This window comes from Oncorhynchus mykiss, chromosome 13 (genome assembly GCF_013265735.2).
Source record: "Oncorhynchus mykiss isolate Arlee chromosome 13, USDA_OmykA_1.1, whole genome shotgun sequence".
Classification (NCBI taxonomy): Eukaryota; Metazoa; Chordata; class Actinopteri; order Salmoniformes; family Salmonidae; genus Oncorhynchus; species Oncorhynchus mykiss.
This window is the reverse complement of record NC_048577.1, coordinates 45716849-45744313: the sequence shown is the minus strand read 5'-3', so window position 1 is coordinate 45744313 and position 27465 is coordinate 45716849. Positions and strand designations below refer to the sequence as shown.

The window sequence follows — 27465 nt, the reverse complement described above, 5'->3', positions numbered from 1 at the left end:
AGTTGTGGCTGCTTTGTGTGATGTATTGTTTCTACCTTCTTGCTCCTTGTGCTGTTGTCTGTGTCCAATAATGTTTGTACCATGTTTTGTGCTGCTGCCATGTTGTGTTGCTACCATGTTGTTGTCGTCATGTTGTGTTGCTACCATGCTATGTTGTCTTAGGACTCTCTTTATGTAGTGTCTCTTGTCGTGATGTGTGTTTGGTCCTATATTATATTTTTTACCCCAGCCCCTGTCCCCGCAGGAGGCCTTTTGCCTTTTGGTAGGCCCTAACTGACATGCCTAGCTAAATAAAATGTTAAAATGTTACAGTAAGTTGTCTCACATTACCCTCTAGTGGTAGGCCTATATGTTTTTGACATTGCTTGTCTGTCACACAACGCACCTTGAAATCTATGGGGAAACCTGTTAGTTAATACAAAACCTGGCCAGAGCAGAAATAAAATACTAGGGAACCTCTCACTGTGCCAGACAAAAGACCATTGTTTGTGCTGCTCGGCAGGATGTCAACTTGTTCCTCCAATGCCCAGATCATTGACATGGCTAGTAACAGAAACCATTATGCAGGGAATCATGCCTAGGTTCCATATGAAAAGAGTGTGAAATTCTCATATAAGGATCTACTTTCCTGATCAATGCATCGTTAACCTGACACTGCCACAAATAATGTCAGTTATATAATAGACATTTCAGATTTAGCATATGACTTCCTGTAGCGATCTATATCAACAATTACCTGCAGATAATGTTTCCATAGTAACAATCAGAATCCAGTATAAGCGTACTTAATGAAAGTTAAGACTGTAACAACTGTGCGCTAGTGATAATTCTAATATATAGTACTGTGCACACACATGCACACAGAAATATGTTTCCCCTTTCCAGCCACACACAGAGACATGGTGCATTGTTTCCCTCTGCCCAGACGAGGAAGTGACCTATGATCTGTGACACTCTAGTTCCTCTTTGGGTCCTGTTTAAACACACAGCTGTCAATGCACCAGCTGGTTCACACTCACCACCGCGCACCGACAGAGACCCACACTCAGGTGCGTACCACTCTCTCCGGGGTTGGAAGGGCTTCCGTTTACCATCTTTCAAAACTTAAAGAAGAATGTACAATTTATGTTATAGGCGATGGTCTAACTTACAGCTCCTAAATATTATGCATGCAAATTATTTTCTGTGATCCATAAGGCCAACATCAGAAGTCAGCACTTCTAGTTAAAATATATTATGTTACTAGTCTATAATGTCTTTATCATACCTTTTTACAGTTCTTAGGAGTGGTGGTGAAGAATTTTAGCATGTGCATCCTTACCAATGCCTCCACTGCAAGGGATAAGAGTTTTCTAGTCCGTCTCTGCCCCTCGACTTGGTCAAAGCTCCTCAGTGATGAGTAGAAACCTGAGAAGTTTGGAACAAGTAAAGGGTCCCTGACTTCATCTGAATAAGTTGTCTCACTGTACTGTCCACTCACTGCATTAGGTAGCTATACTACAACAACACAAACCAGAAGTAATGTTCTCTGATCAAAGCGTAGATAAAACTCAATGGTATTTTCCCCTGATCAAGTATAACAACTGACAATATTGGGATTGTACGATGGTCAAATAATTGTGTAATTATAAATCAATAGTTCTGGGATCTGATGAAGGTTGACCTGAATAATGTGAATGGTTCATTTTAACAGAAGAGTAAATTGATTGTTAAGACTAGAGATACTAGAATTCTCCAGAATAAAATGTAACTGGTTACATTATTAAACACATAACAATTTTGTTCACCAATAAAAAGTCTGGCAAAAACAAACGAAGCCGAAAGGTTTATTTTAACTTACAAAAAATTGGATGCAGACACCAATTATTCGATTAAATCATAAACTCACAAATAGGCCACATCAAGATCAGACAATGAGAGTGAAGTAACAAATCAATGTGCTATCGGAAGACATGGATATGAGTTGGCATAGCAACAGCTATTTCTCTCCAAGAAGGACCTTTCCTCATGTCTGTACCACACACAGGTATAGTTAACGGTTTACAATTAGCACATCCTACAGGATAACAAAGGAACGAATGTCAACAACAAAAGTAACAAAGAATGGTAAAGAGAAAGTTCTGCGGAACGGAATGCAACACATTTACATTTGCAGACTTTGCTGTACCAGAGACATAGGCACAAGCATTAAGAGCGCTTTTTCTTCACATACATTATGCGTTTGCCTCAGAAACATATCTCCCTGAGCTTAAAGCTCCAACAGAGGGTTCAGACACAACTTCCCTTGAACATCAGTTTGACTATTAGTCCACATCTTTTCATAGGGGACACTAAATGGCATCCATCATGACAGATCTCAGTCCTCCTGATCAGCAAGTTGACACCACAATTTCATACATCACGGTAAAGGGTCACGATTACAATTTCTATATTCAAAACCATGACCTCAGCATGGACACATAATGCATATATTGTCAGTCATTCTGAATGCCGATGAGAAGCAACAAGACTATATAGGAAAGTCTACTACAAAGTCAGGATGTCATATCCCCCTTTAATATAAAAGGTTATATCCATTCAGATATTCAGCTGATGTTATAGTTTGCCCAACGATCTGTGTCAATCATGACATTTGTTAGTTACACAGAGAACAGTTGACTGACTGGACCAATACAGTAACAATGACTAGGACAGTGTTTGGGATTCAAACATGGTGGGTCAAAAGTTCCTAATCTGTGGCCTAATGTGTGGTGGTAGACAATACATGTGGTCTTATTAGATGTATTTGGTGAGTCAGCCTGAATTCACGAGGCTTAGGTGTCACACACAACTGGTTGGGAGCTGCTGTACTAGGGTTCCTTTAGCTTTGTTCTCAGTAGGTTTTGCATTAACACACATGCATCTAAATGCAAAGCAGTCACAGTGCTCGGTAGGCCTGGAGGGTCAGGGGTGTGGGGGGAAATGATTCAAGCAATAAGTGATGTTATTGGGGAGATACTTAAAAAGAGTGAAATAGGGTCAACCTCCTTCATAACGGAGAACTGAAGAAAAAGCCATCATTAGATATGTTGGCAGTGGCTAAACCAGGGGTGAGCAATCATTTTGGCTCAAGGGCCACATCGGGATTTCAACATTTATCACAAGGCGGCACAGATTTTTCCCAAAAGCAATTTTGGAAAAAAAGGAAAAAGGGCAGTTGTTTGAAAAAAATATTGGCCCATTATAATATCTACATACTTTCTATCTAGCTTCAAACGCTCAAGAGTGGCCTGGAGTTTTTTTGACCCAAAATAATTTCTCCCCCCCCCCCCAAAAAAATACATATATATTTTTTCCCACCCCTGGGCTAGACAAGGAAAGCTAGTTTTCATCGTAACACTCACCCTACACCTTTTACTCAGGTGGGAAAAACAGTGAACAGTGAACCAACAAAATAACAAATCCCTTCATATCTTGAAGCATGGAGGAATTAAAAAAGACATGAAACTACCATGGAGGTGAGGTACAGTAATTCATGCATTGCTGGTTTGCCAGACCTTAGCATAGTAAGGCAAAAAAAACACAAAAGACCTGACAACAAATACGCACGTTAAATCAACCTTTTAGTATTGCTCAACTTTTTGTTTCTTTTATCACTTTTATTGAGCAACTCCATGTTATGTTTCGGGCACTAAAAGCTGATGAAAATACATTTTATTGGTTTGTAAGAGGGGATATGATGACGGTACTCCCCCTCGTCCTAGTCATCAGAACTAGGCTGTGTGTGAAGGTGCAGACAACAGGGACAGTATGCACTTCTTGCACTGTGGAGAGAGGAGGGGACCATAGCATGTATACCACCAGCCTTCCTCCGAACACCTCACCTCCAGCACAGACTCAACCATATGTCTCTGGCCTAGTCGTCCACCGTGATGTTGCGGAATAGGTAGGCCATGGACTCCCCATTGTGGATGCGTCGGATGGCCTCGGCCAGGATCATACTGACGTCCACTGTCTTGATCTTGGGACACTGGAGCTTCTGTACCTCATGAGGGACGGTGTTAGTCACCACCACCTGGGGGGCAGACAGACAGGGAACAGAGGAGGAAATACCATAATGAAGGTTGGCCGTGTGCAGGAGATCACCTGCTGGGTGTCCACGAACAGTGTTGATATTACATGTAGAATCGCTTGGCGATAGGACGGCCGGGCCACCCGCTGCTTTCAACCGTTCGTCGGCGTGGTATATTTTGTCTCATTCCCAGACTGAACTGTGCCTGACTACCGTATCTTATAACAGCCTTTATACAGGCGATGAAACATCCTACGAATCAAGTTGCAATATCTTGCACACAGGTGGTACATAGAAAGTGTTGGCACTGCCTTTCTGTTGTAAAGTGATTGAAAAGCTTTTAGGATGAGGAACTGAGCACTTCCCCATTCAAGATGTAGTGATAAATTCAGAACACAGGGCTGCTGTTACAGATGTAGGATCTTAATTTGATCACCTTGTTGCAGGAAATGTAATGCAGGAAATCTAAAACTTGTAGTGTATTTGAAGTTTAAAAAGGTTTCTGAAGTTTGTCATTTCCACTTGATTTTCCCTCATGAAACATGTATCAACCCCTACAAAAACATCTATTAATTACAATCCACATAATAATTCACATTTCCTGCTGCTGCAGGATTATTTTCCTGCTGTAGCAGACTGTCTGAAATGAAGATCCTACATCTGTATCTCACCTCGTCGATGGCGGACTCCTCAATAAGACGGGGGGCATCGGCAGACAGCAGCCCATGTGTAGCCATGATGTAGATCTTATAAGCTCCTCTCTCCTTCAGAATCTCAGCTGCCGCCACAAAGTCCTCCACGTCGTCGATGATGTCATCCTGGGAAAGAACGGCAACCACGGGATTGGAAATGATGTACGCCTGTAGTTCCTTCATCCATAATCTAAGGCTGTCATATTCTGTTATTAAATACAATGTGGCAAAATGTTGCAAATTCAGTTCAAGTGGCTCATTATAGCACAGGCCTTCCAGGACAAAACCACAAATGGCCCAAACAAATGGGCACATTTCTTACAACAATGATGGCGATTCTTCCACCGACATCTCCTACAACAGTGATCGGGGGCTTCTCCTTGGCCATCATTACTGAAAAGGAAGAATGAACTGGTCACTGCTAGTCATCACATACAGTATCCATAGGCATAAACAGTAAAACTAGTGAGGATACATCTCAGAGTAGATTGGGTAAAATGGGTTCAAAAGTATGAGCTTTCCACAATTACAAAGTCCAATTTCAATCACTGGTATGATGATGTATTCTTCAATTAATAGTTGATGTTCCATGCAATTCCCCCCCCCCCCCTTCTGGGTAACTGACTAACATTCTCACTTCAAAATTAAATGTAATTGGGAAATTAGATAAATTATGTCAATTGTCCAAATTATACCCTTATAGATTTAAATGGAATGCCAAACTCATTCCAGCACAAGGATAATCAAAATTACAGGCTTTTTGCCTAGCATACCCAATCAGACGCTGATATTACATTTCCTCCACAACACAGTCTGCTCAGAGCTCAGTGCAGACATTTGGCAACAGTTTGCATATAGCAATATGCACAACCTAATCTTGTCGTTAATCCATCAAAAACGATAGAGGCAGACAAGCACTGATGAGGTAATCACACGCTTACTAATGTTCCAGGTTTGTCTTATTGAACACCACTGTTGTCAGTCAATGGGGGAAGCGCACAATCAGCGGATGGACAATCAGCCAGCCAGAGTGGGGAAGCTGATTGTGGGGGTGGAAGCTAGAGATGAGTAGGGAACACAGGTTCATGCCAGGAACACATTCCTTCCTGGAACACATGCCTTCCTTACAGGGGACCACACACAAGCAATAATAAGCACTGGAACATTTCAGCTTTTCAAAATGCATCAATATCACCACTAGGTCTTAAAACCTTCTGTAGTCTTAAAGAGGTACAACATAGAATGATTTCAGGTAGAATATAGAAATTAATCAAAATGATCTAGTAAAAACTATAGTTAGGCCTACACATATGTTAGAGATAAACTTGTCTTGGATATATGTGAGGCAAGAGTTGAAAAGCCTGAAGATCTCAGCAATCCTCTCAATGAAGCTAGAAGCCAGCATTGCTGGGCTAAGGAATACATATGCTATAATACAACTAATATGTGATAGTCATGGCCTGAGGTTATAAGCAGGTTTCATATTCACACCCAAACCAGTAGATGTGTTGTTATTGACATGTAGGGTCCACGTTTAGGATTTATAGTTATTTAAATGTGGGAAGGCCCAAGGTGTGTGACACAGCAGCCCACTGGTTTGTATGGGCAGCAGGGAAGAAGGTGAACACAACATAACCCTGACCTGACCTACTGTGGTGTACTGTACTGTGTGTTCAGCAGCACACACAAGAACAACATGTTGCCACCCACCCAAAAATCTGGATCTTTGCTTTAGATTCTGAAAAAAAGGATTATCTTGTTTCCTCTTCCTATCATGATGTATTAGGCCCACATATCAACGGCATGCTTAATTAGTATTCAAAACATGCATTTCTGAAGGCCAGGTGTTAATCAGACTCCTTCGGGCGAGGCTTCAATAGGGAAGCATGATGTGTTGATTGGCAAGATGAGTCCGGATGAAAATAAAAACATGAATCTGGGAGAAATGGTTCCATTTGTCAGATGATTGAAGAGAGTCTCACAAAGCAACTAACGGAGGGCTTTCAGCCCATCTTGCAGAACAGTCTGAAGTCTCTGCCTCTGACACCGGCACACTGCTGGAGACCTGACTGTGGATCAAGGAAGACATTGATCCATTCCTGATGAGGATCTCATCTACAGTATGCAGTGAGGGTACATAGGCGTCAGTACACCCACTATGGATCTGTAGCGCTGGACCACATCAACTAACTGACCCAGATCATTTGTAATTGGTCCATTGATTGTCTTTGTTATGCTTTCCTCAATCACAACTGAGGACCTTGCACTTAAGACTGTTTGTTGGCAAGATGATTCGAAAACCCTTGATCACTACATGCACGCATTTAGGAACCATTTGGAGAGGATCCATTTGGTGGTCAAAAGGGAATTAAGTTTACGGTCGTACTTGGGAGCTCTATGCCTGGGAACGGAGCTTGTTGTTTGCTGCCAGCTATTATCAACAAATAAACACCACGTTAACACACATCCACAGAGACTGGACATAACAGACTACGAAGACATGAAGCCAGGACTGGGAAAATCCTCTTACATGAAGCAAAATCTTTAAAGCTAACCCGTGAAGAATCCAAAACCATTCCACTAAGCTTATTCATTCAAGAAATGTGTAGGACAGTTTGCAACTGACCCAGGCTTACAATAAGAGGATTTTTAAAGTCAAGGATAATAAATTAAGTAAATAATACAAATATTATTACAAACACTAAAGCTGAAGGGGGACACAGCCAGTTGGCATAATAAATACTCTGGAGTCATTTGCCAATGACACAAAGCCCAGACAGAAAGTCTGACCATGTTGTCAGACCCGACTGTTTTAACAGCCTTACCGCGAATGTACTGAGAAAATGAGACATATCCAATATCAAGTTAGTGTCATTCTCTCAAAATGAAAAACTAAATGTATGTTCTCTTATTCAAAATGTCATTTTTAAACATGCAAACCATTCTAAAACGATTTGGTATGAATGAATTTACATTTTAGGGAGGCTACGGTCGCAACATTAGTAGAGGCAGTGTATGTGTGGAATTAGAACGTGCAGTAAATAGGCTACACAATTCAAGATCCTTAAAAAATTATGTCAGGTGTTAAAATGGTTATAGCAGAATCGTCACTTATGAAGCGGTTAGTGCTGACATTAAATCCATATGATGAGGATTTTGCCATGGATATTTTGGGGGTTTGAAATAATTATTCAAATAATTCAGAGACTTGAACATTTCACACTACACTTAACATATTTTTGGATGCAACCATTGACGAGTACAGGCATCTATGCATCCATCTATATCTTACAGACACAGCCTGACCAACACTAAAGAATTGGGGAAGCTACAGACAAAGATACAGTTTCAATTTGATCTGATGGCAGACTGACTACAACTACACCTGGCTAGTTACCAAGCTATAAGCTATATAGGGCTTCTAGAGAGGTCTTACAAGGCAACTCCAGCCCAGGGTGTCCTGAGGTGTTACGGACACAGGGGGGAGAGTGTCGTCCGTCAGCCATGTCAGACTCTGAACACTGAGCCTCGCCATGCATCACTGCCAGGCCCAAACGCAGTCGCTCTGCATAGGACTGAGCTCTGAAAGACAACAGCAAGAAAACACCGGAGAAATGCAGACACCCTTTTACATTATGTACATTAGATGATCACACTCCAGGCCTCCGTAACTAAATAATATGTTACCTCTTAGCAGCAGACGGTGACTTTGCAACAATAATGGCGTTTCTGTAATCTGGGACCTGAAGGGAAGTGAGAGGAGCCCACATTTGACATTGAATAGGCTGCTGTGTGTAGTTTACTATCTTACAACTTTACTACCAGGCATGGCACATGAGCTACAGTGAGATGGTTACCTCCTCCTGGATGTACTGAAGCAGGAAGGGGGAGGCACGCAGGTTGTCCACTGGAAAACTGAAGAAGCCCTGAATCTCCTTCTGATGTAAGTCCATGGTGATGATGTGAGTTAAACCTGGAAGGAGAAAGAGAGAGGATGAGAAAAGAGACTGAAGAAACAGCAGACTGCTTTTAAGAGAGGGTGCAGAATGAGAAATCAGCCACAGAGGCAAGTTTAAAGGGAAATGTAAAACATTTTCCACTTCAAATTCTTCTCCAGCACAACCCCAACATCAACACATCAACGCACGTTTCTGTTTTGTAATAAAAAAGATAGGTGGATAAGTGCTTCCAATGACATCATCAACCAATTAGTAGACAATTAGAAGTCATTCCCTACTCATTATTGGTTAAAATCACGTGATGCACACCGCTGACGTCATTGGAAACACTTATCTTCCTCTATATTTTTTTCCACAAAACAAAAAAAATGTGCCATTTTCACATATGTTGATGTTGGGCTGAAGATTACAAATATGAAGTTGAAATATGTAGACATTTTCCTTTAACACAGATGGTCAAGGGCAATGTAAACAGTAAACTGTTAACACTTGCAAACAGGCTGTAATTCCTCGACGTACACATCACAGACAAACTGAATTGGTCCACCCACACAGACAGAATCGTGAAGAAGGCGCAGCAGCGCCTCTTCAACTTCAGGAGGCTGAAGAAATTCGACTTGTCACCAAAAGCACTCACAAACTTATACAGATGCACAATCGAGAGCATCCTGTCGGGCTGTATCACCGCCTGGTACGGCAACTGCTCCGCCCACAACCGTAAGGCTCTCCAGAGGGTAGTGAGGTCTACACAACGCATCACCGGGGGAAAACTACCTGCCCTCCAGGACACCTACACCACCCGATGTCACAGGAAGGCCATAAAGATCATCAAGGACAACAACCACCCGAGCCACTGCCTGTTCACCCCGCTATCATCCAGAAGGCGAGGTCAGTACAGGTGCATCAAAGCTGGGACCGAGAGACTGAAAAACAGCTTCTATCTCAAGGCCTTCAGACTGTTAAACAGCCATCACTAACATTGAGTGGCTGCTGCCAACACACTGACTCAACTCCAGCCACTTTAATAATGGGAATTGATGGGAAATGATGTAAAATATATCACTAGCCACTTTAAACAATGCTACCTAATATAATGTTTACACACCCTACATTATTCATCTCATATGTATATACTGCACTCGATACCATCTACTGTATCTTGCCTATGCTGCTCTGTACCATCACTCATTCATATATCTTTATGTACATATTCTTTATCCCTTTACACTTGTGTCTGTAAGGTAGTAGTTTTGGAATTGTTAGCTAGATTACTTGTTGGTTATTACTGCATTGTCGGAACTAGAAGCACAAGCATTTCGCTACACTCGCATTAACATCTGCTAACCATGTGTATGTGACAAATAAAATTTGATTTGATTTAATTACCTGCTTTGGCTAGCATGGAAGCCAGCAGCTTGCACACTATGGAACCCCTTTTTCTCATCTTACACTGCTTGCTGTAGGGGAAATAGGGAATGACCCCAATTATGTTCTTTGCACAGGAGGTCTTAAGGGCGTAGGCCATGACCAGCAGCTCCATGATGGCCGTGTTGACATCTCTGGTTAAAACAAGGTTAAAACAAGGGAAAAGTGTCAATAACAAATAATGGTCACATTTATGGTGCGGTCAGTGCAAACAGAGGGCAACAGCATATGCTCAGTACAGCTTGTGCACGCCAAGTCAGATGACAGATAAGAGGATGGCTATTAATAACACTGGTAGCTATTCATATTATGGTAGATGAGCTTGTGCCTGATTTATAGTGTGTGAATCAAACAGGTTTGAATATGGGTAATGCAACCTAACACGTGATATGACTGTGTGAATACCCCTCCTACAACATTGCATTGATATGCATAGTCCTAAAGGCTGCACCACATTACACACAGTATAGGTGTGTGTGTGTGTCCTAGAACAGAAGTGTGGAGGAGATGACATATTTCAGTCTACTCACCTGGGTATGGTCTGGATGATGAAGATAGTTTGGCCGCGAACAGATTCCTTCACGTCTACTCTGGTCTCTATCAAGGGTCACATAAAGTTGAATCAACAGCAAGTGTGGGTAATATGCTAACTTTACACTTACATTTCCCCAAATGTGCCTAGACTTGTTTATGTCAACTAGGACATAACACTCAGTTCAGGCATAATTATCAAGCCATTGTAAATACTCATCTGTAACATGTCATGTTTTCCAAAAGAGAAAAATGCTTTGTATCAGGCCAAACAAATAAGTTGTCCTTTGTATTAGCAGAGTAGGCAGAGTGACTGGGTTTCAACTAGGAGTTGGAACTGATTCAGGGAACAGAACCAATGTTTTTTTTTGAGGAACAGAATCGGGAACGAACGTGATCTATACTGTTCCGGACAGAAGAGTTATTTTAAATGTATGGGAACCGGTTAATAAAATTATGTTATGTTCCAGGTATTTTTTTCCAGTCCCACAAAAAAATGCAACGAAGTGCCTATGCAAATCCCTTCCTCTCTCGCTCTCAATTTCAGTACCATCTCGCACCCTACACTGTCCAATCCATGCCCCCTACACTGTCCAACCCATGTAAATAGCTATCCACACTAATTGGTGGTGATTTAATTTCAAACTAAATGTTTAAAAAACATCTTCAATTTCAGAGGTTTAAAAAGGAACAGAAAGGAATGATATAAACTGTTTTTGTGGGTTAGAAACGGTTCACAAATTAATTTTGCTGTTGGAACAGTGCAACAGAACGAAAAATAAAATTGATGGTTCTGTACATTTCCCTCCCCCCCATCTACACACAATATCCCGTAGTTTAAAAAAAGTTTACAAATTTGTGCAAATTTATTACAAATAAAAAACTGAAATATCACATTTACATAAGTATTGAGACCCTTTACTGAGTAATTTATTGAAGCACCTTTGGCAGCAATTACAGCCCTGAGTCTTCTTGGGTACGACGCTACAAGCATGGCACACCTGTATTTGGGCAGTTTCTCCCATTCTTCTCTGCAGATCCTCTCAAGCTCTGTCAGGTTGGATGGGGAACATTGCTACACAGCTACTTTCAGGTCTCTCCAGAGATGTTTGATCAGGTTCAAGTCCAGGCTCTGGCTGGGCCACTCAAGGACACTTGTCCCGAAGCCCCTCCTGCGTTGTATTGGCTTTGTGATATGGGTCGTTGTTCTGTTGGAAGGTGAACCTTCACCCCTGTGGTTCCAGGTTTCCTCCAGACGTGACGCTTGGAATACAGGCCAAAGAGTTCAAACTTGGTTTCATCAGACCAGAGAATCGTGTTTCTCATGGTTTGAGAGTCTTTAGGTACCTTTCAGCAAACTCCAAGCAGGCTGTCATGTGCCTTTTACTGAGTGGCTTCCATCTGGCCACTCTACCATAAAGGCCTGATTGGTGGAGTGCTGCAGAGATGGTTGTCCTTCTGGAAGGTTCTCCCATCTCCACAGAGGAACTCTGGTATTCTGTCAGAGTGACCATCGGGTTCTTGGTCACCTCCCTGACCAAGGCCCTTCAACCCGATTGCTCAGTTTGGCTGGGTGGCCAGCTCTATGTAAAGTCTTAGTGGTTCCAAACTTCTTCCATTTAAGAATGATGGAGGCCACTGTGTTCTTGGGGACCTTCAATGCTGCAGAAATGTTTTGGTACCCTTCCCCAGATCTGTACCTCGACACAATCCTGTCTCGGAGCTATACGACAATTCCTTCGACCTAATGGCTTGGTTTTTGCTCTGACATACACTGTCAACTGTGGGACCTTTTATAGACAGGTGTATGCCATTCCATGTCTAATCAACTGAATTTACTACAGGTGGACTCCCATCAAGTTTTAGAAACATTTGAGTCTCATAGCAAAGGGTCTGAATACTTATGTAAATAAGTGATTTCATTTTCAAAATTGTAATAGTTACAAACATTTCTAAAAACCTTTTTTTGCTTTGTCATTATGGGATATTGTGTGAAGATTGATGAGTTTGTTTTAAAAAATATATATATTTTAGAATATTGGCTGTAACGTAACAAAGTGAAGGGGTATGAATACTTTCCGAATGCACAGTATACCAGTGGAGGCTGCTGAGAGGAGGATGGCTCATGTTATTATTCCAATTATTATGAGCTGTCCTCCCCTCAGCAGCCTCCCCTGTTATATACATAATTAGTTTCAACTCACCTCTATTAGACTCTTGATAGACCACCGACTTGCCCAATTCAACTCCTAGTCTTCTGAAAAAACACACCAGACAAGAGGTATGACACTGTGATGTGTCTTATTCAGACAGGACAGAGGCCCTGCATGGAAACTGATCCCACTCTGACTAAGCCTGCTGTACCTCTATCATTTGAAACCCAAGCAAGCAAGCAACATGTTGCAATGTGTCACATTGTAATTCAGAGACAGTGGGCCCACTACCTTGCATATCTAGACATGGGAAGAGTTCATCTAGATCACAGGCACTCGCTCCCTGTTTCAATGTCACTAACGTTAATAAGAGACAGTTCCCAGTTTCACACAGCCGATACGCCCACCATTGTCTCACATTAAATCAGTTCCCTTAAGCCTCTGAATGTCATTGTCAACATCTAGCAAATGACCAACTCATAAACCCAATCGATTAATGACAGTAAGCAAGACCCTTGGCTAAATTCAAATGACTTCATCTGTGGCCATGCACCTGCAAACACCAGCATACACATTTTTGCGAGCTAGCTAGCAACATTATCTGCTTATCTATCTATCATAACACATACATTTAGCTAGAACAATAAAATATACATACTCGGTTATCTTCTTGGCTAGTTCTGTACATGCTGCAGTAGAATTGGCAGAGAAGACCCGATAACCACTTTTTGCGACATTCATTCTGGCAGCTGGTTAGCTAGCTAGCACCTGTGTAAACCGCTAGCTAACGTTACCACACTTGCAGCTTGCTAGCAAGCTAAGCTAACTGTTAGGTAGTCATACGAAGAAAGATACAAAAACGTGCGACGTTGATGTTAAAATGCACTTTGTTATTTTTAGACCTTATTAAATCCAGTATAAATATAATCTCCCAAAATAGTTATGCTCGTTGAGTGAAACCTCTTTAGGTTGTTGTCTGTCTGACTGTCTGTCTGGCTGGCTGTGCAAGAGATGAACAACACCAACAACTAAAAATCATCCTGAACCAAATCAAAATACCAATCTGGGGAAAGTATTTTTTATTTATTTGACAGACCTGCCGCCTGTTATTAGTTGAGTTAGTGATGTTATGTATTTTTAGTTGGAAACGGGAGTGTTTTTTAATAAATTAGTTATATAGATTCCTGCACTGGGAGTCAAGTAGCCCAAAGGCCGGCAGACAGCGATATTGAGTCGTTTCATTTCACCGTCCATCTTATTCTATTTTATTTAACCAGGCAAGTCAGTTAAGAACAGAGTATTATTTAGAATGATGGCCCACCCCAGCCAAACCCAGATGACACTGGGCCAATTGTGCAGGGCCAATTGTGCACCACCCTATGGGACTCCCAATCACAGCCTAATGTGATACAGCCTGGATTTGAACCAGGGAATGTAGTAGGATTTGAACCATGTAGGAGTGACACCTCTTGCACTGACATGCAGCCCTTAGACTGCGCCACTGGGCTGGCTTTATGAGATGTGAATGAGAGGCTTGTAAGAATCATGACTCTTTGTAGTTTTTAGTTCATCATTTGCTGGTCCTGGTCCTGCGTGCTCTGGGCATTACTTACTCAAATGAACAAAATTAGTCCAAATTTGGGCCATCTGACTGAATGAGTCGAAAAGATCAGTCAGGAGCTTGCGGAGATTTATAGTCTTGCATGATGTCTACTTTGATGCTAATTAGCTTTTTCTATTATATGAGAATAAATAGAGGCGAATATGTTGATAAAACTCAGAGAGAGATTTACATGGTTATCAAAACATCATGCCAATGTAAGCCTACACGAAACACAGCCCTTATTTTAAGTGTTTCTAAAATACCCTATGGGAAAAACGTATAGTGTACAAATGATTGGAACCATTTCCCTGTTGGATCACTACGTTCTATTTGTATTATGACAACTCCACTGTGGGGCTCTATTAGGTTAGCGGTGAAAAAACACAGACTGCTGCAACCTGATTGTCTGAACGCGATACACAACATCTGGGATTAACATTTAGTTACTCTAGCAGGGCGGTGGAAAATGTTTTTTTTTTACAAGGAAAGTACACATATTTTCCCAAATGTTTCCGCCATCTCTCTATTAAATAAAGCTAATGAGGAAGGTGAAGCCTATGCAGCCTTAATGGAGAATGTTTCAGGTACAAAAAAGTCCACTAGGGATAGGAATGTATTGCCGGCTGCATACAATGCATTTGGACGGTAAAATGAAAGGATTCAATATCGCTATCTGCCGAACTTTGGGCTTGAAATCAAGAGTTTAGTTAAACCTAATTTGCTTCTTGCAGCAATCATCATGCGGATAGTGCTGATGTGATGCACTACTGCTGTGTTGACAGGACATCTCTGATCTATCTATCCTACAAAGGATACCCAAAACAATACATTCATGTTTTCCTTTAGGCTATGTATAAAATAAGCATGGAAACATTTTAGATGTCTCTGTGTGTGTGTGTGTGTGTGTGTGTGTGTGTGTGTGAGTGTGGTTGGGTGGGTGGGTTGGTTCCTGTTCATTTGTTTTCTTCTTGCAATTGCTCAAAATAACCTCAAGAGGTCAACAACTGTCAAGTTTTAATCAGACCGTGCGTTGATCTAAGTAACACAATTAAAAAAAATGCCCATCAAAATCTGTCACCCCCTAAGGTTGATGTCAGCGCCCATGTGGAAATCAAGCTGGAGTGGTGTTTGTCAGACCATGATTTTCTCACAAAATCACCTGTAGCGTCCAAACGGTTTGGCCTAGAAATCGATTAGGACCCCTCTATGGGAAGATGAGACTCTCATTGTCACGTTCTGACCATAGTTCTTGTGTGTTTTCCTTGTTTTAGTGTTGGTCAGGACGTGAGCTGGGTGGGCATTCTATGTTGTGTGTCTAGTTTGTCTATTTCTAGGTTTGGCCTGATATGGTTCTCAATCAGAGGCAGGTGTTAGTCATTGTCTCTGATTGGGAACCATATTTAGGTAGTCTGTTTTGTGGTGGGTTTGGCGGGTGATTGTTTCCTGTCTTTGTGTTTGCTGCACCAGATAGGACTGTTTCGGTTTTGCATTTTGTTCTTAGTTAGTTTCTCTTATTAAAGAACCATGAACTTTAGCCACGCTGCATTTTGGTCCTCCTCTCCTTCCCAGGAAGAAAGCCGTTACACTCATGAACACGATGAGGTTCTCAAGCATTTGGGCCATCTGCCAACTTCTGTCTGTAGCGTCCAAACAGTTTGGGCTACACACTAATATTCCAGGACATAAGGAGAAAGATCAGTGCGGTAACAGAGATGTGTTTTATGTGAAACACTTTGCAAGCCTTGTCTTGTGAGTGTAAGCTAACGCCTACTGAAGACCCTGGAAGATCATTAGCATCATGTGGAAAGCAGTCCAGTGTATCAAATTCACAATATAAATTACAGAGTCACAGTGGCACATGCTCCAGCTTGCACTTGACTAACCTATTCCCATATATTTTTCATTGACAAGACAACGTCCACACCCAGCAAACCTGCCCTTAATCATTGGGTATGTGTTCAAGTTCACACTACTTTATAATTTATATCTTGCAAAACATCGATCCCTCTCATATTCAAAAGTACAAGTGAAAAGCTGTACTTTCTATGGACATCTCATGTTTCACATAGATTTCCTTGATGGAGACGTTTAGAATCACTTTTACAGGAATTGGACCTCACAAAGCAAGGTGTTGAACATGTATCAGCTCAAGCTTGTAACCCTTATATGATAGTGATTTTTTGACTCCCAAGTAACCTACTTTCTGCTTACACATCCAATCCACAAGCCTCTTGTTGATTAGGTCCCCAACCCCCTCTGTTGTTACTGTATCTATTATTACCAAACCACAAGGATGGAAAGAAGGAGATTGTGAGATAATAAGGTAACTTCTACGCCAATGTCAAAGCACAATCTCAAAAGAAAAAGGAGCGAGTTCATTAGAAAGTGCATTGATGATGTCGTTCCCATAGCAACGATTAAAACATTCCCAAACCAGAAACCGTGGATTGATGGCAGCATTCGTGTGAAACTGAAAGCCCGAACCACTGCTTTTAACCAGGGAAAGGTAAACAGTGTAGCTATTCCCTCAGCAAGGCAATCAAACAAGCTAAGCGTCAGTATAGAGACAAAGTAGAGTCACAATTCAACGGCTCAGACACAAGAGGTATGTGGCAGGGTCTACAGTCAATCACGGCTAACAAAAAGAAAACCAGCCGCATCATGGACCAGGATGTCTTGCTCCCAGGCAGACTAAATAACTGTTTTGCCCGCTTTGAGGACAATACAGTGCCACTGACACAGCCCCAACCCAAACCTGCGGACTCTCCTTCACTGCAGCCGAGGTGAGGAAAACATTTAAACGTGTTAACCCTCGCAAGGCTGCAGGCCCAGACGGCATCCCCAGCCGCGTCCTCAGAGCATGCGCAGACCAGCTGGCTGGTGTGTTTACGGACATATTCAATCAAGCCTTATCCCAGTCTGCTGTTCCCACAAGAGGGCCACCATTGTCCCTGTTCCCAAGAAAGCTAAGGTAACTGAGCTAAATGACTACCGCCTCGTAGCACTCACTTCCGTCATCATGAAGTGCTTTGAGAGACTAGTCAAGGACCATATCACCTCCACCCTACCTGACACCCTAGACCCACTCCAAATTGCTTACCGCCCAAATAGGTCCACAGACGATGCAATCTCAACCACACTGCACACTGCCCTAACCCATCTGGACAAGTGGAATACCTATGTGAGAATGCTGTTCATCGACTACAGCTCAGCATTTAACACCATAGTACCCTCCAAACTCGTCATCAAGCTCGAGACCCTGGGTCTCGACCCCGCCCTGTGCAACTGGGTACTGGACTTCCTGACGGGCCGCCCCCAGGTGGTGAGGGTAGGTAACAACATCTCCACCCCGCTGATCCTCAACTCTGGGGCCCCACAAGGGTGCGTTCTGAGCCCTCTCCTGTACTCCCTGTTCACCCATGACTGCGTGGCCATGCACGCCTCCAGCTCAATCATCAAGTTTGCGGACAACACTACAGTGGTATGCTTGATTACCAACAACGACGAGACGGCCTACAGGGAGGAGGTGAGGGCCCTCGGAGTGTGGTATCAGGAAAATAACCTCACACTCAACGTCAATAAAACAAAGGAGATGATCGTGGACTTCAGGAAACAGCAGAGGGAGCACCCCCCTATCCACATCGATGGAACAGTAGTGGAGAGGGTAGTAAGTTTTAAGTTCCTCGGCGTATGTAACAGTACTCTTCTTGCGTTGTGTACAATCAGTCATCGACACGGAACTCCAACATGTAGCACCAGTCATGTAGCTTTATTCTGATAGGAACGGCACAAAATTGCACGTCATGCAATGCTCGTCTCACCATCCAACTCTGCACTCACGCACGCTGGTTTGGTGCTTGTTCACTGGGCTAGTTACCAAAGTAATACAATTACAATATACAATATAATATCTTTAACAATGTACCTGATAGGAACGGCACAAAATTGCACGTCATGCAATGTTCGTCTCACCATCCAACTCTGCACTCACGCACTGTACAAAATATATGAACCCCCCCACCTGACACAGTAAGTTGCTAGCTAGTACTGGCGGGAATTCTTTACAACAAAATGCACAACAAATATTCTCCAAAAACCGCTGTATCTTATGTGTGATGTTCGAATAACATTTACAAACAATTTGATATAAATTGTACATTTAAATCATCACTTGAAAGTATAAAAATCACTTTTGATGTACAGTGCTTGGCAACCAACAACTTACCGCTGGTTTGGTGCTTGTTCACTGGGACGATTCTAACTGGAACATTCCCCCTCGTAAGCAAGCTACACAAACCAGCCAATAAGATGCCATGTTGAGTAGGTGAAGGCAAGACAAACTCAAACCAAAAACCCATTGGCTTAACAATAAAGTGGCAAGTGGAATCACCAATATAACCCTGTTACACTCCCCCCCTACTGAATTCCACTTGCCAAGAAAAATAACAAAATACAAAACGGCACTGTGCAAACATACCAGATACAGAGACACTCAACATATGTACAGAATAATCCAGAGAAACAAAATATATATACTACCTAATAGAGAGAACTAAAAGGTAAAGCTGTGTATATCAAGGATGCAGACCCTGCTTTAAATCAGTCACTAAATATTCCAGTCATTAGACTATTCTCCTTCAGAATTAGAGTGAAAAGCGATTGATCAATCCCCTTAGCCCTCATAGGTAAACATGCCTGTCACATGTTAAGTACACTCGGTGACTTTAAAACATCCAAGTAATAAAATAAACCACCATAAGAGACGTTATCATATCCGTCACATTACCATCCTGCAACCTCTAATCATGGTCACACTGATGTAAAAGCAAAACAAATAAAAGATGTCAATACCATTGACCCCTCTATTCACATATCTAACCTTCAAGAGCTAACTTTCTGCTGATTCATAATCTCAATCAGCTTCATCATGGACACCCTTCAACACCATTGCTTTCATGGAGGCTGGAACCACATAGATACATTTTCCTCTTTGTAACCACATTCTTCGAAACACGATACAGTACACCCATCTTCATGGTCAACTTGTCCCAACTTCTGAGAAGACACAAAACCTCAACACTCTCATGGGCACACTCTCTCCTGGATGGTCTTCTCCCCCTCTCCACAAAGAAGATGACTTTGCTGATCACGTTGTCATCACGCTGCTTACTCATCAGTAGGTCGTGTGGCAGAACATCGACATCGGTCTGCTCTGATGGCATAACAGCCTGTGGGAGCTGTGGCAACAGCAGTGCATGTGAGCCCACTTCACCCACCCAGCACCTGTGTGAATGAAGAACAGCTGCAACTTCATGTCTTGATAAAGCACCAGATGGGGGGTCAACAGTAGCCTGACAGCTAATGACCACTTCGTTGGAGTCAGAGGCTTTGTCAAAGGGGTGGCTGGACCAGCGAAACACATCTTGCACTCTGTCTGTGCGCACAGCGTCGGCTTCAGCTAGTAAGGTCTCGTACGGGACCCTTGTCAGGCGATGGAGTGCACTGGGTCGTACGAAGGGCTCTCTGCTCAAAGCATCTGCAACAACATTTATTTTTCCAGGGATGTACTTAATGTCAAACTCGTACGGTGCCAGCTTGGCGACCCATCTCTGTTCACAAGCATCAAGCTTTGCTTTGGTCAGAATGTATGTCAAGGGATTATTATCCATCCATACTGTGAACTGCTGTCCCCGTAGCCAGTGGTGGAACTTGTCACAGATAGCCCATTTCATGGCAAAGAACTCGAGCCTGTGCGCAGGATACCTCGACTGTGCATAACTGAGGGACTTGCTCGAAGGCTATAGGTCTCGCTGTAGCTCCTGGTTCCTGCACCTGAGATAGCACAGCACCTAAGCCATTGCTGGATGCATCCACCGAGAGTAGAAAGGGTTTTTTGTAGTTGGGGTGGGCCAACAAAACCTGGTCCAGTAAGGCTTGCTTTAGCTGGAATAAGGCCTGTCTGCATTCTGTTGTCCAGTCGGCAGCCGTCACCTTCCTGACAGGTGAGCTTCGCTTCTTTTTCCAGCGTGGAGCCTTGTGTCCAGTAGTCAATCCAAAGAGAGGCTTTGCAATGTTCGAGCAACCTTCAATGAACTGAAGGTTCACCACCATTCCAAGGAATGACCTCAATTTCTTCTGAGATGGAATGTCAGTGCCATCTTTCATCAGATCAGCTTCTGTTACTCCTGTAATGGCCCTCACCTTCTCGGGGTCTGTAGCTACACCATCTGCACTAATGATATGCCCCAGAAACTTCACAGACCTCTGCAGAAAGTGACACTTTTTTGGCGCCAACTTCAGGTTGTGAGCCTTGAGATGCTCAAAAACCATTTCCAGGCGCTGTATAGCCAGATCTTCAGTGGGCGCATAGACCAAGACATCGTCAAGGTAACACAGCAGGCTAAGAAAGTTCTGATCCCCAAAGATGTTTAGCATCATCCTCATAAAGGTTGCCGGACTATTACATAACCCCTGTGGCATTCGATTGTATTCGTACAATCCAAATGGCGACGTAAAAGCTGTGAATCTCCGGTCATCCTCATGCACTTCCACATTGTAGTAGCCAGAGGTAAGGTCCATTGTCGAGAAAAAGGCATTTCCACCTAACGCAGCCAGCGCGTCAGCCTGGTGAGGGAGTGGGTGGGCGTCTTTGATGGTGCGAGCATTGAGCAAACGAAAATCAGTACAGAGTCTCAGGTCTCCAGACTTCTTCCATAGAAGGACAAGGGGAGAGGCGAACTCACTACTAGACTTCCTTATGATATTACGTTCTTCCATCTCATTCAATGCTTGTTTGAGCTTCTCATAATTATTTGGTGAAAGGCGTCGGTAGGGCATCCGAAAGGGTTTCTCATCACTTAGTTGAATGCGGTGAAGACATCCGGAAGCTTTTCCACAATCCAACTTGTGCCTGGAAAAAAATAGACTGGTACTCAGCTATGAGCTGGATGAGTTTCTTCTTACCAGCAGGAGACGCTTGACAGGAGGAGACATCAATATCAGTCAAACCTAAGACCTCAGGATCGCTTGAACTGTCAGGTCCGTCAGTATCGTGAAGTTGGCTGGAACCGTCAGTCAGTGTCAAGTCATCTTGGCAGTCAGTGAGTATATCAGCCGTTCTCTGCACTTGCTGCTGGAAAGCTGCTGATGAATCATCATTCACACACGAACAGTCAAAATCCTCTAGAGCCATGCAAGGAAAGACATCGGCTAGAGTGGCGTTTCGTCTCAATGTCACTGTCTTCTGAGAAGGGTTTATCACTAACAGGGAGCCACCCATCCCCCCACAATAGAGCTACTGTCCTCCCTACCAGTATTGACCTTGGTGTTGACCTTGAACTGCTGGGCTCAATGACAACAGCACTGCCAGCTGATAGATTCTGAGTGTTTCGTAGTCTGCCCCAGACTAAGTGCTCCTGCATAGGCTCTAGAGTCACAGCCCCTTTTAGTCTCACAGTTCCAACTTTGTCAGGTACTTCACTGTCTCTCCATCTCTCCACATTAGCCATCATATCGATTAGCTTGCTCTCCTCACCCCTGTCACACACAGGAGTATAAACCCTCTTCCAGAGATCTCCATCCGTCTTCAGGTGGCGAATCAAGTGCTTTAGGAGATTGCTGCCCAAGATGAGGTCATCACTCTGGCCTTCAACCACCAGTGTAGGCACAGCAACTCTACATCCGTACACCTCCATCTCCAGCTCACATACTCCCAAAGGCCTCGTCTTCAACCCACCACAACCAACCAAGACTACCTCTGTAGGACTCAATGATGGACTTTTCAACACTCCTGCATGCAACAGTTCAGGTAAGACCCTAGAGCTCAAGGTACAAGCCATGGATCCACTGTCAAGCATAGCTCTCACTTCTACTTCTCCTCCTATTAACACCTTGGCATAGAATAAATCATCATACGGGGAAAGTCTCTGTGTGTTCTGCATTATGATACTCTTCTCAGTCTCCATTTCGTCACAAACACTTTTATATACAGACTTCAAATCAACAGCTCTCACTGATGGGGACTCTACAAAATGCCCAACACTCTCCCCTTCTACATGCAGGCCTACTAGTTTTCCGGGAGCTGAGCAGTGATTACTGTAGGGACTCCACCAGCTGTGCTCAGAGCTGCGGCCTTGGGGCACTGAGAGCGTGCGTGGCCAGCTACATGACAAAGAAAGCAGAGGTGATTGGCCCTGCAGTGAAAGTAAGTATCATGTCCAGCATCCCCGCACATGTTACATGGCCCATTAGACTTCACTTTGCTCCTATTCCCTTTTTGGAACTTATGGTCAGACTGTTGTGGCCTCTGCTCCAGCACACGCTCCAGCATTGCAAGGATACGTTCCATCGGCTCAGCTGAGCCCTGAATAGTCTGGGCTGGGTAAGGCAACGTATTGGGTACTTCCATGTGGGTTCTCACAGCAGGCATGGTGATCGGCATGACAGCACCAACTTCCTGCTTCATTGTTGCGATGGCTGGGGTCAACTTAGATAAGTGAGAGTACCTCCGCTCCCTCCTGTATTCATCCAGCCTCTCATGAACATCTGCAGCAGTCCACTGCTGTAATGGCTTGCACTTAAAGATAAGCGACAGTTCAGCATTAGGGCAATGTCTGAGAAACATGACTGTGAGCTCACGAGATGGGTCTTCAACACTTTTTTCCTGTCTCTTTAGACAATCTTCAGCAACCTCCATAGCCCTGCTCAGTCTGAGCCAATATTCAAATGGTTGTTCATCAGTCAGAGGTAATGTGGCATAAAAATCAGCAAGGGGCATGCTTGAAAAAACAGTGTCACTAAAATGTTGTTTCAGTATGTCAAAGATGGGACTCGGGCCTTTAGATAAATCAATGGAGGGATTGCTGCGTATGCCAACTTTAACAACATCGCGGGCCCTTCCCATAAGCCTGCCCATAACCTCAACTGCTTGGTCCATCACAGACACGCCCCTCTTACGCATGTAAACCATTACCATATCCTCCCACTCATGCACTGTGCACTTTTCAGAGCCATCCCCCGAAAGTACACCGGTTCCCTGATATCAGACTTCAATACCAGGTTCAGGCCTGACACATCCATACCCCTCGAGCTGCATACACTCCCCATAACATTGTCCCCAACATGCCCAACAATTGCCTTTGACTCCAAACAGGAGGCAATGTTCTCCCCATTGGAATGACCAATCCATGGAGACCTCCCCACTCCCTGTATTTGGCAAAACTCTTTCATACACATCCTTGGGCGTGTCCATGGGTAACCTATCATCAAAACCCTCCAGTTTGGGCATAGGTGTAGAAGTAACTGGAATTTTGGCTGAACCCCTACCAACAGATGGTGACAGATTAAATGACAGGAAACCCCTACCTCTCCCAACACCTTCCATTTTAACAATGGGAAATCAACACCCTAATAAAAATGTAAATAGCAAAACATGTATACATATATATATATTTTTAAACCTCACGTAAAAATCTAACCTATATCTAGTACACTGGTAAAACTCACCCTACTTATATCAGATATTCATTAGAATTGCAATTAAACAAGTAACACAAAAGTTCGTCAATTTCGATAATAAAACGTTCTAGTGGCGCCCTCTTGTGGCGAAATGCGATATCGCCATAAACTGCACCAGCAACGTCTTATCTGATTCTTCAACAGCAACCACGGCGAAGTTCTGATATGGAAATCCAAGGACGATCCGATCCAGAAGAACGGTCACGGCACCACTGTAACAGTACTCTTCTTGCGTTGTGTACAATCAGTCATCGACACGGAACTCCAACATGTAGCACCAGTCATGTAGCTTTATTCTGATAGGAACGGCACAAAATTGCACGTCATGCAATGCTCGTCTCACCATCCAACTCTGCACTCACGCACTGTACAAAATATATGAACCCCCCCACCAGACACAGTAAGTTGCTAGCTAGTACTGGCGGGAATTCTTTACAACAAAATGCACAACAAATATTCTCCAAAAACCGCTGTATCTTATGTGTGATGTTCGAATAACATTTACAAACAATTTGATATAAATTGTACATTTAAATCATCACTTGAGAGTATAAAAATCACTTTTGATGTACAGTGCCTGGCCACCAACATCTTACCGCTGGTTTGGTGCTTGTTCACTGGGACGATTCTTACTGGAACGTCCCCCCTCGTAAGCAAGCTACGCAAACCAGCCAATAAGATGCCATGTTGAGTAGGTGAAGGCAAGACAACTCAAACCAAAAACCCATTGGCTTAACAATAAAGTGGCAAGGGGAATCACCAATATAACCCTGTTACACGTACACATCACGGACAAACTGAATTGGTCCACCCACACAGACAGCGTCGTGAAGAAGGCGCAGCAGCGCCTCTTCAACCTCAGGAGGCTGAAGAAATGTGGCTTGTCACCAAAAGCAGTCACAAACTTCTACAGATATACAATCGAGAGCATCATGTCGGTCTGTATCACCGCCTGGTACAGCAACTGCTCCGCCCACAACCGTAAGGCTCTCCAGAGGGTAGTGAGGTCTACACAACGCATCACCGGAGGCAAACTACCTGCCCTCCAAGACACCTACACCACCCGATGTCACAGGAAGGCCATAAAGATCATCAAGGACAACAACCACCCGAGCCACTGCCTGTTCACCCCGCTATCATCCAGAAGGCGAGGTCAGTACAGGTGCATCAAAGCAGGAACCGATAGACTGAAAAACAGCTTCTATCTCAAGGCCATCAGACTGTTAAACAGCCACCACTAACATTGAGTGGCTGCTGCCAACACACTGACTCAACTCCAGCCACTTTAATAATGGGAATTGATGGAAATTGATGGAAAATATACCACTAACCACTTTAAACAATGCTACTTAATATGTTTACATACCCTACATTACTCATCTCATATGTATATACTGTACCCTATATCATCTACTGCATCTTTATGTAATACATGTATCACTAGCCACTTTAACTATGCCACTTTGTTTACATACCCTACATTACTCATCTCATATGTATATACTGTACTTGATACCATCTACTGCATCTTGCCTATGCCGTTATGGACCATCACTCATTCATATATCTTTGTGTACATATTCTTTATCCCTTTACACTTGTGTGTATAAGGTAGTAGTTTTGGAATTGTTATGATAGATTACTCGTTGGTTATTACTGCATTGTCGGAACTAGAAGCACAAGCATTTCGATACACTCGCATTAACATCTGCTAACCACGTGTATGTGACAAATACATTTTATTTGATTTGAGGATCAAATTTAATTCATAACAAGACATGTCTGGAGATAACACTGCCAACAGTAAACAAGCCATGAATTGTTGAGGTTTGTAAATGTGCAACTTGATACTTCAGGGAGTGTACCTGTGGACAACAGAAATACAATTCTAGTTACTGATATGATCTTTCCTTTTTTATGGAGGAAAACTAAACTAACAAAAGTCTGCTCCATTTCTAGCATACCTTCATCTTTTGAGCAATGCCCTTTATCTGTGTTGGTTCCTGTTCATTTGGTTTCTTCTTGCAATTGCTCAAAGTAACCTTGAGGTCAACAACTGTCAAGTTTTAATCAGACCGTGCGTCAATCTAAGTAACACAATTTAAAAAATGCCCATCAAAATCCATCACCCCCTAAGGATGATGTCAGCGCCCCTGTGGAAATCAAGCTGGAGCGGTGTTTGTCAAACGGTTTGGCCTAGAAATCGATTAGGACCCCTCTATGGGAAGATGAGACTCTCATGAACACGATGAGGTTCTCAAGCATTTGGGCAATCTGCCAACTTCTGTCTGTAGCGTCCAAACAGTTTGGGCTACACACTAATATGCCAGGACATAAGGAGAAAGATCAGTGCGGTAACAGAGATGTGTTTTATGTGAAACACTTTGCAAGCCGTGTCTTGTGAGTGTAAGCTAACGCCTACTGAAGACCCTGGAAGATCATTAGCATCATGTGGAAAGCAGTCCAGTGTATCAAATTCACAATATCAGTTACAGAGTCACAGTGGCACATGCTTCAGCTTGCACTGCTCACCGCTTGACTAACCTATTCCCCATATATTTTTCATTGACAAGACAACGTCCACACCCAGCAAACCTGCCCTTAATCATTGGGTATGTGTTCAAGTTCACACTACTTTATAATTTATATCTTGCAAAACATCAATCCCTCTCATATTCAAAAGTACAAGTGAAAAGCTGTACTTTCTATGGACATCTCATGTTTCACATAGATTTCCTTGATGGAGACGTTTAGAATCACTTTTACAGGAATTGGACCTCACAAAGCAAGGTGTTGAACATGTATCAGCTCAAGCTTGTAACCCTTATATGATAGTGATTTTTTGACTCCCAAGTAACCTACTTTCTGCTTACACATCCAATCCACAAGCCTCTTGTTGATTAGGTCCCCAACCCCCTCTGTTGTTACTGTATCTATTATTACCAAACCACAAGGATGGAAAGAAGGAGATTGTGAGATAATAAGGTAACTTCTACGCCAATGTCAAAGCACAATCTCAAAAGAAAAAGGAGGATCAAACTTAATTCATAACAAGACATGTCTGGAGATAACACTGCCAACAGTAAACAAGCCATGAATTGTCGAGGTTTGTACATGTGCAACTTGATACTTCAGGGAGTGTACCTGTGGACAACAGAAATACAATTCTAGTTACTGATATGATCTTTCCTTTTTTATGGAGGAAAACTAAACCATCAAAAGTCTGCTCCATTTCTAGCATACCTTCATCTTTTGAGCAATGCCCTTAATCTGTGTTCATATGAGAGCAAACATAACATTTTGTCTAATGCAGATCATTTTCACAATGCCCTATAGCTGTTAAAACCTGTCTAGGACACACGTTCCGCTAACGGAACCCCCCCCTCCCAACATTCCGCTGAAAAGGTGGCGCGGGAAATTCAAAAATATTTTTGGGAAATATTTAACTTTCACACATGAACTGTTTTTCCACATATTACTCTTGAAAAATCTGAATGCTTTTCCTCTCAATATCCCCTCCCATACACACACACTC

At 42.9% G+C, this 27465-nt stretch overlaps 1 protein-coding gene across 4 annotated transcripts; it reads right to left on the bottom strand.

The window, feature by feature from the left end:
• Nucleotides 1–1806: 1806 nt before the first annotated feature.
• Nucleotides 1807–13847, bottom strand: LOC110486555 (phosphoribosyl pyrophosphate synthase-associated protein 1). 4 transcript variants are annotated; one of them, XM_021558253.2, is made up of 11 exons: nt 13470–13847; nt 12863–12915; nt 10658–10724; nt 10089–10261; nt 8601–8716; nt 8431–8486; nt 8180–8325; nt 7130–7174; nt 5066–5136; nt 4723–4869; nt 1807–4054 (listed from the first exon to the last, which is right to left on the bottom strand). In XM_021558253.2, exons 1-11 carry the CDS (start codon nt 13550–13552, stop codon nt 3896–3898), a joined length of 1116 nt encoding a protein of 371 aa, XP_021413928.1. In that variant the 5' UTR covers nt 13553–13847; the 3' UTR covers nt 1807–3895. The 4 variants fall into 4 exon arrangements, with proteins under 4 accessions (XP_021413928.1, XP_021413929.1, XP_021413930.1 ...); XM_021558254.2 differs by having other exon boundaries at nt 12863–12912; nt 13470–13845; XM_021558255.2 differs by lacking the exon at nt 7130–7174.
• Between the last annotated feature and the right edge of the window lie 13618 nt (nt 13848–27465).